This window comes from Stigmatopora argus, chromosome 15 (assembly GCF_051989625.1).
Source record: "Stigmatopora argus isolate UIUO_Sarg chromosome 15, RoL_Sarg_1.0, whole genome shotgun sequence".
In the NCBI taxonomy this organism is placed as follows: Eukaryota; Metazoa; Chordata; class Actinopteri; order Syngnathiformes; family Syngnathidae; genus Stigmatopora; species Stigmatopora argus.
In genome coordinates this window covers 3,721,130-3,736,177 of record NC_135401.1, presented here as the reverse complement: position 1 = coordinate 3,736,177, position 15,048 = coordinate 3,721,130, and the positions used below count along the sequence as shown (strand labels likewise).

The following is a 15,048-nucleotide window of genomic DNA, read 5'->3' as shown; positions in this document are numbered from 1 at the left end:
GGGACTGCTGAAGAAACAAAAGTTTTCCATGTGTTACTCAAAGGCTTTCTTGCACAAGGAATCTATCAATTTCCCCAGTCTTGGAGTAATTTGTGGAAAAGGGAGAGAGAGAGGGGAGGCGTGGGGGGGGGGGGGGGGGGGGGGGGGGGGTTTGTAAGCTCTGAAGTTAAGTGAGCTAAGTAATTTCTACCATCTGCAGTCCACATTTCTGCTGCCTTATTCTCCTTTAAATTCAAAGTGGCATGGCAGAACAGAAGACTTGGCCACGAGAGTTCGGCAACGATCGAGTGGAGAAGGGTGGTCCTCTCGAAGGGCGATGGGCAGGGAAGATTGGGGCAGTGAGCCTCATAAGAGGCGTGAAGAGTATCTGATTCTCCGCCATTCATTCAGTGCCAAAGCATCTCAATAGGGCTGCTACCAAGTGCTGCTTGGCTTTGGAATGCCCTTTACTCAACCAGCGAAGGGAGATTATCCCACATCAATTCAATCTCTGCTGCCTGAATGGCTGGTGATTGTGATTGTATTGACTCTTTAGGCAATAGTAAATTGAACCATTTATTAATCAAGTCTCTTTGACTTTGCCCTTGTCAAATCAGTCAGCTGTAGTAATTCGCCGCTATGCCTGGAGAGACTCCCATCAAGGTCCATTAATACATTTATGATCAAAGATTATATTAACCGAAACAGGATGACTCACTTTCGTTGTATTAATCAACAAACCTGGCATGTTCAAATATGTTGGAAAAATGTCTCAATAGGCCTTTTTTTGTTTTGCTCAAATATGGAAGAAATCAGGAATTTACATCGATGCTTGTAACTTTAGTTCACTAAGCACAGCTGACCAACTATTAAAAGGTAACAAGGATGCAGATGCTAATGATTAAAAGTGCACATGACGTTTTGTCTAGCTCGGTGTGCCGTTAGAATTTACAAGGATTCATAATTTGTAATATTCCGAGAGAAAAAACGTAATATTACCTGATTAAAATTGAACTACTTTGAGATTAAAATTGAAATTGGACGAACATTACATCTTAGATATTACTATTACAAGATTCAAATGGTAAAATGTTGAAATTTAAGTATATTTTGTTGCTTATTTATGTAAGGTGAAACGTAATTGTTTCATGGGTTTGAGATTATAGTTTTTCAGCCGGTGGTGTGCCTTGAGATCTATTTTTCAATGCAAAAAAATGTACCGCACCTCAAAAAAGGTTGGGAAAAACTGGTCTAGCTAAACGTCTCCATCAGTTTGACAGTATTGATTGTCATGGCTACAACAGGTTACAGAATGCCTTACACTGTTGTTTTCACAGCAATGTTTGCCTTTCCTGTCTCACAGTGGCGTGCACCATCTGTCAGACAATAGAAAGGTGGCAGCGGGAGTGCAATTAATGTTAAAACAACAGGATTACAGGGGGTGGAAGTTTCTTTTCTGTACCTAGTACCACAAGACTCTTGATTTTGATTTATTTAATATGGGACAGCACATATTAATGAACATATCTATGTAAATAGGTAAGATTGTAGCCGAGGGCTATTTTACATCTTTAGTCCCTTTTGTTGGTCGAAGATAAACGTTGACACATACTAGACACACACACAGTTTTAGACAGTGTTGTCATCGCAATTTTGTTAGTTTTAAAAGCCACGCCTTAAGATGATTGGCGAAGATGTTCAGAGATGGGAGTTCACGTATGTTAATTGGTATTGAGTTGCAGTTATGTGCAGACAGAGAAGGTGCTTTGGCTGAATTACACAGTCACCTCTAGAGCCAGCCTTTGTTGATGTGTTGTGGAATTTTTTGGTACAAAATCTTGCAGTCAAGGAGGAGCTTTGTGTTGAAAGATTTTGTAAACTAAGGTGGCATCTGCATATTTAATAGTATTGTTCCAGTTCAGGCGTTTGTGTGTGTTTTTTTTTTAAATATCTTACAGTGGTGGTGCATTTTTGGCTTTCTGTCCAATACTTTCATTGAGACTTAGTAGGTAGGAAGTTAGGAACCAAAAACAGACACAATTTTATTCCCAGTAGTTTAGTGTTTAGCAAAGAGAAACCCCTTGGTACGATTCACGTTGTCACTGAGATCTACTTGTTGATGGTCAGTTCCTATTGAAGCCACTCCTTTTTTCCATATTCTCACTACTCGTGCTCTCCAATCTGCTGTGGTCAGTGAGGCAGTGCAGTCTGCACAGCCGATGTTCACATAGCTTCTCCCTCTACTGCACTTGCTATTATTCTTCCCCGTCTGTTTAAACATTTGCAGATATTGCCTTTCGCTCTCTTTTCGAGAAAGGTGACAGCTTGCGTGTTGGCCTTTGATGGGGATTTTATTCTTCTCCCAAAGTGAAAGAGAATTTAATCATTAATACGTACTTGTCGGTCTCTGCAACAACATGCTGCTATATTTTGCCATTGCATTGCAATCTCTTTCAATCCATTCATCACTGTTAAATACTATTTCTCAAGCAGAGGATTGCAGCTATAAATCATCAGTGGTGTGCGAGAGCTGAGCCAAGCATGTCCTGGATCACTCCGCTCTCTTCCTGAGAAACTTTAGATACTGCGACTCAAGCTTCCTCTTCTTTGCCTGGACTCTGGACATGTTAACGTATGCGATTCTTCTGGAGACAGGCACACAAAATTGCAGAAAAGAAAACAGCTGAAATGTTAAAACAGTGTTGAGATAGCTCTGATTGTCTTGAAACTTTGAAAACAGACATCTGAGCATATATTCACATTTGCTGAAAATCCACCTGGCTCTCATCGGCGTATAACGGCGACTAACAAAAAAGTGATCTCACCACCAAGAACTCCACTCTGTTTCGTTGCCTTGGCGCTTTTGACAGAAGATTACTGGAGAACAGGATTGTTTCTTTTATTCCTTTTAATCAAATAATTGAGGGGTTACAACATCGTTGGACTGCCTGAAAGCAATATTAGGTGAAACCAGAAGTAGAAAACGAGTGTTGGAAGTATTTTAGCATTAAAATCCTGCATTATTTCAGGTCTCTTTTTCTGCCTCCGATGACCGGTAGGTCTTTACAAGCTGTGCACCCTGTGTAACATTGGCCTACACAAAAAGGGGTCTTTAGATTTTAAAACTCACGGAACCTGCCCTTTAGCGTGCATTCCTATAGTACATACATCTATATACACTATATCTCTATTTCCGATCACATGGTTGGGATCTGGGAGATCTCTAGCCTTAAGTATTTGTCAGTAATATAGTGAGAATGACTGGAACTAAATGTTAACTAAATGTCAAAGTAAATGTTAGTCTAGGACTCTAGAGCAAGGGTGTCAAACTCGGGTTGGTTCGCGGGCCACATTAACGTCAACTTGATTTCATGCGGGCCAGACCATTTTAGATCTAATATCTAGATTTTATTTTTTTATTTTTCTAAATTGGATTAAAAGAACTGAATCGAAAGCCCTAAATAGTCTGTTTTTATAGATCTAACACTGTTTATTTGAGCTTTTTTTCTTAGTAATGGAAATGTCTTTTTAATCATGTTTTTTTTTATAAGTGGAAAACTGAAAATATTTGTATTTATTTTTAGATTTTACAAAACGCTTTTAGAACTAAAAACACAAAAGGAAAAAAATGGTTCAAACATTACCACTTGAAAGGAAATACCATCAGTCAATGAACAGATGTATCTTTATCTGGAAATAGCACCTTGAATCACACGGATCTTGTGATATTCTTAAATCACTGCACTGCTAGCTAAATACATGAATTAAAGTCTTTCACTTCTGACTTGTTCAATGTTTCCCTATTGAACATCATCCCAGTTCATTCAATAAGAAGACTGTGGAAGGATAGTGCATGTTGTGCAGAAATGTTCTGAATTGTTCCTGCGATTTTGCCTCTGTTCTGTTAATTTGTCTTGAAACAACACACCAGAGACTTAATTTAGCAACATCAGGGGCTAAATTGTGTGTACGCTCTTAACACACTGCATGTGCTGTTGGTGTTACTTAAGCTGGTTTGAGCTGAATTTTGAGGCTCCACGTACAATTTTGTAAAGATACTGTCAGTCAAGGAAGTTGTTTCCGACAGAATGAGGGAAAGAGGCCATGCGTTTAAAGGTGGAGGTCGCCTTAGGTATGGGTGAAAGTGTCCCCCGCCTCAGCTGGGATAGGCTCCAGCACCCCCCACGACCCTAATGAGGATAAAGCGGTTCCGAAAATGATAGACAAAATACATTTTATACAACTCTGTGTTGGTGAGGCTGCATGAGAGATGATCACAACTATTTGCTTTCCACCTGGTCCTATTATATCCAGGAAGGAAGCAACATGTGACCCCACTATGCATGCAGGTACGCAATGATGGAATGCGTCGCAAACTAGCCAGTCTATTGTTCTCGCACCCCTGGCTTCCACTTGGTTTGATGAGGTATGGAACAAAAGAATTGTCCTCTTCCCTCGCACCCTGCAGATTCTGTTGGTGTAGAGTCAGACTTGTTTTCTGTGGAAATGTTTCCACCGAAGAGGTGTTGACAGTTTGTGTGTATGTGTACGTGAGTGTGAACGGATTTGAAAGATGGCATTTCACCCGAGTGAAAACCTCTGTGAGAGAGGAGTCGCCGCAGGAAGGATGCACAACTAAGCTCTTTGCAAACAACTTTTAAGTGTTAAAGGTTTATGATGGTGAACGGTACTGATCATTTCAGTGGGTCATGAAGTAAGGATGTGTTCTGTAGGTACTGGATGTTGATGAGAGCAATGAGTTGTTATGAGAAAGATGACTTCACCTGTCTGCCCTACAGTAAAGGGATTAGTTCTTTTAATTTGTTCTTTGTGGGACTAATTTGATAGAGACTTTCCGTGACCGGTCGTTTCGTCGACTGACGTTTGGTCGATGGACACTCTGTCCCTGGACCGATGTGTTAAATGAATGCTCTTATTGATAATTTTGATATTTCAACCTAACGGACCGTATATGGCTCGTGGGCCGTAGTTTGAAAAAATGTACACGCACGCCAATACGAGCAGTTCCGGGGGCGGGGCGAGCGAGCGAATGTACACACGCCAATAATACGCAACTTATTGATAATTTTGATAATAATGCTCTGACATTTACAAAGTCTCTCTCTCATGATTATAATTTTGAGAGCGAGAGATTACCTGGTTGATCGCTTTCAACAGTAAACTCTCTCATGATTATAATTTTGAGAGCGAGCGAACCCGGCGACGAAACGTCCGTTCGACGTCCTGTCCGGCGGCGAATCCGTCAACCAAATGTCCGTTCGACCATACGTCCGGCCGACGAAACGTCCGTTCTGCGAACTGTCCGTCGACAATACGTCCGTCGACCAAACATCAGTCGACGAAACGACCGGGTGCCGGGACTTTCAAAATGATGGTACTGTAATCAGCAGGCCTGAAAGAATTTGGGTTTTTCTTGCAGGTATTGCATGTTTGATTTGAATCCAGATCCTTTTCAAATCTAAAAAAAAGGACAAATTGTAAACTCATCACATTTTCCATTGTGATAGTTCAGTCCTTCAGCTTTGGTGATTCATGCCTGTGATACACAAATATTTCCATTTTTCTCAGTTTTTGCGTTTTGGCAGCTATGAACTTGCAGGTGTCTTAAACACGCAGAGTTCGCATAGTCAGTGCCAACCCTGACACTTGCATTGTCAGGGGGGGCCCATTGTGTGCGACCCCGGTTCGCCGGGAAACAGATGTTCGATCCCCTAGTGACACTCTGCTTGGCACAGTATTTAAATGAAGCTCAAATCATCATCAAAGCGCCCTGGATTTACTCCTGAATACCACTGATTCAGGACAATTTCAAACAACCATCTGGTTTTCATCTGCTACCACATCCTATCCCCCCATCCTTGAAACAAGATTCTTCTGTCTTCAGAAAGGATTTTTATTTTCATTTATCAATGAAAGGGAATGTGGGCAAAAATCATTAAAAAAAATTGGAGATTGGCAAAACAGTGTTGTTCAAAAATGATAAACTGACATCATGATGCATTCCTTCAGTTAGTCATGGAATGAGTCGGTACCTATCACTGACTTAAAATCAGTTGTCAAATGTGATTCTCCACTACTAGATATTTACCTCTTCCTCTAGGCCACATGTGTCAAAGTGGCGGCCCGGGGGCCAAATCTGGCCTGCCACATGATTTTGTGTGGCCCGGGAAAGTAAATCATGAGTGCCGACTTTCTGTTTTAGGATCAAATTAAAATGAAGAGTATAGATGTATATTATATTTCCTGATTTTCCCCCTTTTTAAATCAATAATTGTATTTTTTTAATCCATTTTTTTTCTGTGTTTTTAGTTCAAAATTCATTTTGTAAAATCTAGAAATATGTTTTAAAAAAGCTAAAATAAACATTGTTTTAGATCTATAAAAAACCTGAATATTCAGGGCTTTTAATCCAGTTCTTTTAATCCATTTATATAAAAAAAATCTAAATATATCTAAAATGGTCCGGCCCACGTGAAATCAAGTTGACGTTAAAGCGGCCTGCGAACCAACCAGAGTCTGACACCCCTGCTCTAGTCTGTCTACTTATTATTATTATTTTTTTTGCTACCTCAGCCTTATGAGCAAGCTGTGTGTGACCTTTCTTTTCACTTCTTGTCAGTTCCCAGAGTGTGGCTTCTTTGGCATGTACGACAAGATCCTGCTATTCCGCCACGACCTGAACGATGAAAACATCCTGCAAAGGTTGACCTCAGCAGAAGACATCCACGAGGGAGACCTTATTGAGGTGGTGCTCTCCGGTATGTATCCCGTCTGAAAACTTGTTTTGCGTAAAATGCATCCAAATTGTAAAAGCTCTAAAAAAATTGCTATCCACTACTGGATCGCTCCCATAATATTTTTGTTATCAGTGATATGATTCCCGGTAAATCAACTGACGGACCTTCCTACTTTTTGTGATACTATTTGCAGGATTTATTTGAATCCATTGTCACACAATTTACCTTTGTGTTGGTTAGTCATATTTTTCTGTGCTTGAATGAATCACATTACAGTGAAATGCAGAGACACAAATACAGTACAGTCTATTACAATAAATGCTCTAAGCTGAATACCGTAAAATCCAATTCACAGAGCAAGATTTTAGGCAGGTAGCAATCATATGGTTTCAGGATCTGAGAATACTTTAGGCTTCAAGGCTGAGGAATGTAGACAAGAGAACTTCCTTTTTGTTTCTCACTGTCTGTGTTTTTCTAGTGCTGCCTTTTGTCACCCTTTGTTGTTTTGTTACAAGCCTCCTTTCTTTCTTTTCACCTTGTCAAAACCATCTGCATGTGGGAGACACTGGTGGAGTAAAACCGGTCGGTATATAAAGTAAAAAAAAAACAAAATTACAGAAAATATTATCCTTGATGCTCGGTAATTTGTCTTTTGTGATCATCCATCTGTTTTTTAACCAACCTGCTGTTGAATCTTGTGGCTTTGAGCGAACGAGACGAGGAATATAATTCGCGGCAAGAAAAGCAGAAGTGGCTTTTTCTTGGCTCCCGGCTCAAAAGAGGAGGACTTGTTTTTCCAGAAATAAGTGATTGTAGTAGGCCCGTGGTGTGTAAACATGCTCTGATATGCAGGCTGGCCCTGATCACAGCGCACACTGCAAAAGCCATGTGGGCCCACGAGGTTTGCGGTTTAGCTTGACTAATTGTCTCTTTTTTTTCTCCTGGGTTTCCACTCACGACATCTGCCACCCAATTTTCAAAAGTTCCTCATTTACCACCAAAGCGTGTGCAATAGTGCTTCACTACGACATGGATCGTAAGCGTTAGTAATAAATATGGAGTTTGTCATGAGTAACTGTGTTTTCAATGGGAATTTGTGGCTTCTGAATGAAAAATGTAGTAGGCTATCCTTAGAAGATGTGATTCCAAAACAACTTCTTAAATAATACATGGAATGATCGTCAGTGTTAAATTAACTTGACAACATTTGTGTAATAGCGCAGAAGAAGAATCATCCGGTTGTTTTATGTAAGTGTCGCTCATGAATGGCGCTTTTCATTTTATCCGTGAAATGTTACCAAACTGTTCACTTTGAGCCGTATTTTGCAACGAATAGGTTTTATATGTCAACTTTTGAATAGCTGTCCACTATAATGACCAAGTTATTTGATTGTCGTTCTACTATGCTTCACCTTATTAAGGCGATAAAGTTTTGATTAAAAATGCAGCCGCCCGTGTCTTTACGTTAGGAAATAAGTTTTGGAGGCAACCGTCACATTGCAATCTTACACATCATCTCGTTTTTATGAGTCACGTATTCACATGACTATCCAACTCTTGCTGCCAATGATCTCATTGTTCACTTAAAATAAGAAAAACTGACATAGAGGAAGAGGAAATGGAGATATCCACACCTCCTTTGGATTATAAATAACAATGTATTGATGATTGTATTCTATTTCTCTGGATTCTGTCCCCTTATTATTGAAATGTCTATTGACATTGTATAGATATAATGCCCTCTACTGTAAAAGTTTAGACATTGCAGACAAACCATTCCTCTGATTTGCATTTACGGCATTTAAATTTGCTGTCAGCATTGTTGATACTGAGACTTTTTTCTCCCTTTCTCTCTCCTTTGTCATTTTATGTTTTCTCATCTTTTAGTTTGCTTTGATGTTTAAGTTTGGGTGCATCATTTTACTGTCGTTTTAGCCCAAGCCACAGTTGAAGACTTCCAGATTCGACCCCATGCCCTCTATGTCCACTCCTACAAAGCTCCCACCTTTTGCGACTACTGCGGGGAGATGCTATGGGGTCTTGTTCGCCAGGGGCTCAAATGTGAAGGTTGGACACGGACATCCGCACGCAAACAGCAATTTTAATGGCATATCATTGCAAACATGCACAAACTCTAAACTGTACTTTACATGTTGCACTTTTCAATAAATTTTACTGGACCGGTGACATGTTCTTTCAGCTAATTGGCGTGCTGCCGTACATTTAATTTCAAAACTATTTCATAAAAGCTCATTTGATGTCTGTTACGGGAGATTTCAATTCTGTAGCTGTAATGTAAAGCAATTTATCTGCAGGGCCGTTTTGTGGCTGATTTAAATTTCTGCCCCTGTGTGTCACTTTGTAAAATTTCTAAGATCATTTTTGCTTATGTGTCAGGATGTGGGCTAAACTACCACAAGCGCTGCGCCTTTAAAATTCCCAATAACTGTACTGGCGTGAGGAAGAGGAGATTGTCCAATGTCTCGCTGCCGGGACCATCGCTCGCCGTTCCTCGACCCGCACCTGCCGAAACTGCTGCTGTTCTCGTGGATGAGGTGGGTTACCTTTTTGAAGTTCCAAGCTATAACCACTGTGCGATTTCTGTTTTAGGTTTATTTTTGCAATTACAGTAATCCCTCGATTATCGCGTCTTCACTACTTTGCGATTTTTTTCTACTAATTATTATTATTTTTTTAAACAGTTTTTTAACGTTCATAAAAATGTGAAAATCCACAGTGAAACTCTTAAGCAGAAGCCACTTTAGCTACTAAGACTCGGCACTGAAAAAAAAAAGTTATACCGTATTTTGCCGTTTTAATATACCCGGATATAATAAATGATTTTTGCTTTTTTGAGCCTCCCGTTTGTGCGCCATTTAATATACCCCTGCCGTTTAATATACCCGGGTATATTAAACGGCAACTCAGCTTTTTTGGCAAGATTTGTATGGTTTTCATGGGGGCAGAATTATACATAAATTCATTAAAATTCCAAGTCAGACTTTATTCAGCAGTAAGTAGTTTTAACCTGAGCAGTAAGTAGTTTTAGTCTGTAAAACGTTGATGCACCCCGTCACGGCATAAAGAGTGTGTAGTGGATCGTACCTTCCCGTTTGTGCGCCAAAATACGGTAATAGGGGTGACCCTACTTTCCGTGGCCATGTCTGGTCTACATTAACCGCGATATTCGAGGGATTACTGTACTTGTGATCTGAAGAATGAATGAACTGTATTTACAGCAGCAGCAGCCACAGAGGTCTCATCAAGAAGCAGGAAAGAGGATCCTGTCCTGGAGCGGCAGGCCTATCTGGATGGAGAAGATGGTTCTGGGTCGGGTCAAGGTGCCTCACACCTTTGCCATTCACACCTACACTCGACCCACTATCTGCCAGTACTGCAAGCGTCTACTCAAGGGAATCTTTCGTCAGGGAATGCAGTGCAAAGGTAAGAATCTGTTTTGCAGTTTATGGTTTCTTTGCTATCAATTAATGCCAATGTTTTTGCAATGCATTTTACCAGATTGCAGGTTCAATTGCCATAAGCGGTGTGCTTCAAAGGTACCAAGAGACTGTTTGGGTGAGGTGGATTTTAACGGAGGTAAAGTTAATCTCAATCTGTTGCATTCGAGGTAGAGTAAATAAAAAGTTGAATATGCACAACTTTATGTATGCGCGTAGAGCCAGCCAGCCCCGGGCCAGAGTCCGATAACGCTCTGGATACAATGGAAGTGGACAGCAGTGATATGGAAGGCAGCCGTGGACTGGATGACTCTGAGGAACTCTCCACTCCTGAGGAGCGAATGTTCGACATGGATTCCCCTTTCTTAGACCGAGAAAAAGATGAAGAACCTATTAAGGCTATTAGGTATGTGGGTATGATGCTTAAGCGTGGTTTGAATATTGTAATCTGACCAATTCACATATTGTGTTATACCTTTTTTTTTTTTCTTTTTTTTTTTTAATACCAAGTTATTTATTTTTTTAAAGTCAACTTTTAATGTTCTCGTCTATAGCCCCTCTACAAGCACTAACATCCCACTAATGCGGGTGGTCCAGTCAATCAAACATACCAAAAGGCGGAGTTCCACTGTGGTGAAGGAGGGCTGGATGGTTCATTATACCAGCAGAGACAACTTGGTAAGACTATTCAACAATGTCTTGTGCTGAATTACATTTTGTTCTGCACCTAGCAGCACTAAAAAATTTAAAATGAAAAATGTCAAGTATTAAAATTCAGCAATATTCATTTGAGGATACATTGGAGATTAATACTGTCTATTTTTCTTTGTGCACTAAACTTTCATTCTGCTTTCTTTGGAACAGAGGAAAAGACATTACTGGCGGCTGGACAGCAAAAGTCTGAGTCTCTTTCAGAATGACACAGGAGCCAAGTTTTACAAAGTAAGCGAAATTATCACGATAGAGAAGAAAATTGCAAAATAAACCGATTACGGTACAGTTTCAAATTCAAGCTGAAATGTACTCCCTATATATAAACCTTAAATATGTTAAAATACTCTTATTTGTGTCCCTTTTGGAAATCTAAATATGTATGGATGCCTGATACTTGGACTAGCTTAATGTAAAAAAAAAAGCTCATATTATAAGTAGTTGGGAGTTGTTCATTAACAGCTATAACTTCATTTAGATGGGATAATATGACTTAGTGCAGTGACCTCCGTCTACCTATAATAATGTCAAATTTGCCTGATCATTAAGGCTTTCAATCAAGTTTTTTTTTTCAACCTAAAAGCAATTGTGGGCCATTTCCTGCTCACCACTTGATGATTACAGCGCCACAAGAGCTTAATAGCACAGTAATTACCCACCGCGAGGGTGCTGCAAGTTAAATACTTCCAAATGTGGGTTGATGGCTGTCCACTGGGTGTCTGGGGTGTTTTTATTTTATTGTTTATGTCATTGTGTATGCTTGAAGACAACGCTTTGTGCTGTGGCGAGATTTGTGATGCAGTGCGTAGAATGCTGCTTCCTCTTGTCACACTCTTAAGCAGGTATTTTTTGAATTAAATTATGTCAGATTGTATCTCGAATCCAGCACCCCTTGTGATGATATGTGAAACAGAAAATGATTCGTATATTTGTTGAAGTTACGATCGCTTTTGTGATAAAGATTGTGTATTGCATGTAATTAGATTGCGAAGGTATTATATACATTCCACATGCCCTTTCTAAAGTACACCCTTGGTCAAAAGCTTTCTCATTTAACTGAATGGCAAAAGGACTCAAAACCCTTGATTTTCCCGGTTTTCCAGATACTGAAGTGGCAATATATCTTCAGCGTATTCCTATAATTTAACACAGATCCTCTATCCTGTTGCTCATCAGCATGTGGCCACTTTTCTGTACCCTCTCTTTGCTTGATGCTTTTAATCTGATTACTGGCTGTCGCTCGCGTGGCTCACTTGGAAGTCATAATGCCCCCTCATTTGGAGACGAGACCCCTGTACTTGTGGTTTTCTCTTTTATGGGGTAAAGGGGCTTCTGTTTGTCTCGTCTGGATTGACCTCTGTCTATGTCAAGCGCGCCCGCTAATGCACCGCCCTTTGGGACGGTAGTTCCTGCGGCTCGCGCTCAGATGAGGCCTCTGGCTTGCCGTGCCTTGTAATCAGGCGACGAGAGCGCTTCAGCTCCGTTCACGTGACCCGGTCCCGCTAACCGCAAGCACTTCATCTGATACTCTGTGGTGAGCCACGCGGAAGGGGACAGCGTGTGCCTCCGCAAGTGCAGATTGGTTCAAACCTCTCTGGCTTTGCATTATTTAGCCCTCCCTCCTTGCTTTGATTTGACAGTGAATATGGGGGAGTTGGGGGGGACTTTTAAAGTTGACTCTGACTCTGAGGTGTTCATAAGAAAGAAAGGAAGGGTGAGGAGAAGTCAGGGTGGGACTGCGTGCGCTACATTATCAACACTGAGACTGCTACAGTGGAATAACTAATACAATCGAGTGGAATGTGTGAGTTTACAGCCTATTTTTCTCCTATTGTTTCCAGGCTTAACTGTTTCTTTCTTTCTCTGTATTTAAATTGTAAGCAGATTTTATCTTCTAATAATAATTTATTTTTCAATTTCAGAATTACCGTATTTTGCTGTTTAATATACCCGGGTATATTAAATGATTTTTGCTTTTTTGAGCCTCCCGTTTGTGCGCCGTTTAATATACCCGGGTATATTAAACGGCAACTCTGCTTTTTTGGCAAGATTTGTATGTTGTTCATGGGGGCATAATTATAGATGCTTAAGTTCATTAAATTTCCAAGTCAGACTTTATTCAGCAGTAAGAAGTTTTAACCTCAGCATTAAGTAGTTTTAGTCTGCAAAACGTTGATGCACCCCATCACGGCATAAAGAGTGCTTAGTGGATCGTACCTTCCCGTTTGTGCGCCATTTAATATACCCGGGTATATTATTAAATGGGGGGGGGGCGGTATATTAAACGGCAAAATACGGTACAGTGCATTCCTCGTCATTGTCGTGCAATTCCAGCAAGAACAATTGGCCTCCAATTTTTTTTAAATTTAATTACCATTATTCAATGGGCATATGGTGGAGTTTTATCCTTACTCATTTAACAAAGAAATTTAGTTTTTTGGGGGGTTGAAGAAAAAAATAATGTCACTTTGAATTTCTCCCCATCAGCTTGACAATGCAGCAGAAATTAGAGTTGCATAAATTTTGTGTTGACAAAGTCTCTCCTGTCTCTCTTGTAGGAAATCCCTTTGTCTGAAATTCTCCAGGTAGAGCAGTGCAGAGACTACAATCACTTGGCCCAAGGAAGCAACCCACACTGCTTTGAGATCATCACCGCCACCATGGTCTACTACGTAGGGGAGAACAACGGCAATCACTATCACAGCCCCGTTTTGGCTGCCTCGGGGGTGGGCGTGGAGGTGGCTGAAGGCTGGGAGAAAGCCATCAGGCAGGCCCTAATGCCGGTCACACCTCAGCCAAGTCTGGCAAGTCTTGCAGGCTCGGGAAAAGATCATAGTAAGTTTAACCTGTGGAAAGAAATTATCCTTTTTTTTTTTTTCCTTTCAACTTTCATCACCCCATTACTTTCTCCTGCTTTTCTTTTGGTATTCGGCACCACCGAGTTTCCAAAATCTTCTGTCATGAAACAGTGCATATTTGCACCATAGGCTCACTCTTAAGAAAGCCAGTTTATGACGTAATAAATGGCTTCGTGAAATGAGGTTGATGATTCTATGCGAGCTATTTATCTTTTGCTTGTCATGACCTAACGATTCCGAGACCACTATGTGTAGTTAATGACGTCTTTCCCCTTTTCAGGAGAGCTGTCCATCAGCATATCCGTGTCCAACTGCCAAATTCAAGAAAATGTGGTGAGTTTTTCTTTTGTGTTGTACTAGCCAAATTGCACAACTTCCATTTATGCTTGTATTCAAATACAGTGGAAGTCGCTGAAATTTGTGCTTTGGTCTTTTTAAACAGGATATTGCCTCGGTCTACCAAATATTCTCAGATGAAGTGCTGGGATCAGGGCAGTTTGGTATTGTGTATGGAGGTAAGCCTGAGCTGGGCTTTTCCCAAATTCTACATTTCATGTTGTACATAAAATTGCATCCTTTAAAAAAAATGCAATTTTTTAGGTAAACACAGAAAGAGTGGCCGAGATGTAGCTATAAAGATTATTGACAAGATGAGATTTCCTACTAAGCAAGAGAGCCAACTTAGGAATGAGGTGGCCATTTTGCAGGTGAATGTCACAAATGACAGTATATCATTTTCTATCTGTTTTTTTTTAAGTTCTACCTGCTCTATTTTCAGAATCTCCATCACCCAGGAATTGTCAACCTGGAATGCATGTTTGAGACACCGGAACGTGTGTTTGTCGTGATGGAGAAGCTGCACGGTGACATGCTGGAAATGATCCTGTCGAGCGAAAAGAGCAAACTGCCTGAACGAATCACCAAGTTCTTAGTGACGCAGGTTTGTCATCAGAAAACCTTTTTTCCCCCCGTCTTTTATACATTCAAGATTCCAGTCGTCATTAGGTTAGGTTAGAACTTTATTTCATCACGTTTTCAGGAAATTTCTTGGTCGCAGTAGCAAGTCAGATACAAGACACACAAGACATTGTAGACCTAGGTAAAAAAAACTGGAGCCCCACATTGGATATTGCAATATCGAATTGAATGCTTTTATTGTCATTATACAAGTATGAGACTTAAAGCTTTCACCATGTACTGCACAAATAACAACAACAAACAGACGAATTAATAATCAGTAAATACGTTGTTGAGAGCAGCACATCACTCACTGAGTCTGGACTC

General features: G+C 40.4%; 1 protein-coding gene across 2 annotated transcripts in view; it reads left to right on the top strand.

Moving 5' to 3' along the window:
- The window catches only part of prkd3 (protein kinase D3), a 28,577-nt gene that overhangs the window by 5,092 nt on the left and 8,437 nt on the right, over positions 1 to 15,048 (top strand). The window contains exons 3-15 of one of the 2 annotated variants that reach the window (XM_077621287.1): positions 6,620 to 6,758; positions 8,673 to 8,804; positions 9,135 to 9,292; positions 9,980 to 10,181; positions 10,257 to 10,334; positions 10,415 to 10,601; positions 10,750 to 10,873; positions 11,060 to 11,137; positions 13,465 to 13,741; positions 14,045 to 14,097; positions 14,207 to 14,279; positions 14,365 to 14,471; positions 14,543 to 14,704. In XM_077621287.1, coding sequence (XP_077477413.1) covers positions 6,620 to 6,758; positions 8,673 to 8,804; positions 9,135 to 9,292; positions 9,980 to 10,181; positions 10,257 to 10,334; positions 10,415 to 10,601; positions 10,750 to 10,873; positions 11,060 to 11,137; positions 13,465 to 13,741; positions 14,045 to 14,097; positions 14,207 to 14,279; positions 14,365 to 14,471; positions 14,543 to 14,704 — 1,770 coding nt within the window. Of the gene's footprint in view, positions 1 to 6,619; positions 6,759 to 8,672; positions 8,805 to 9,134; positions 9,293 to 9,976; positions 10,182 to 10,256; positions 10,335 to 10,414; positions 10,602 to 10,749; positions 10,874 to 11,059; positions 11,138 to 13,464; positions 13,742 to 14,044; positions 14,098 to 14,206; positions 14,280 to 14,364; positions 14,472 to 14,542; positions 14,705 to 15,048 lie in introns of both variants that reach the window. The other variant, XM_077621286.1, reaches the window with a different exon arrangement.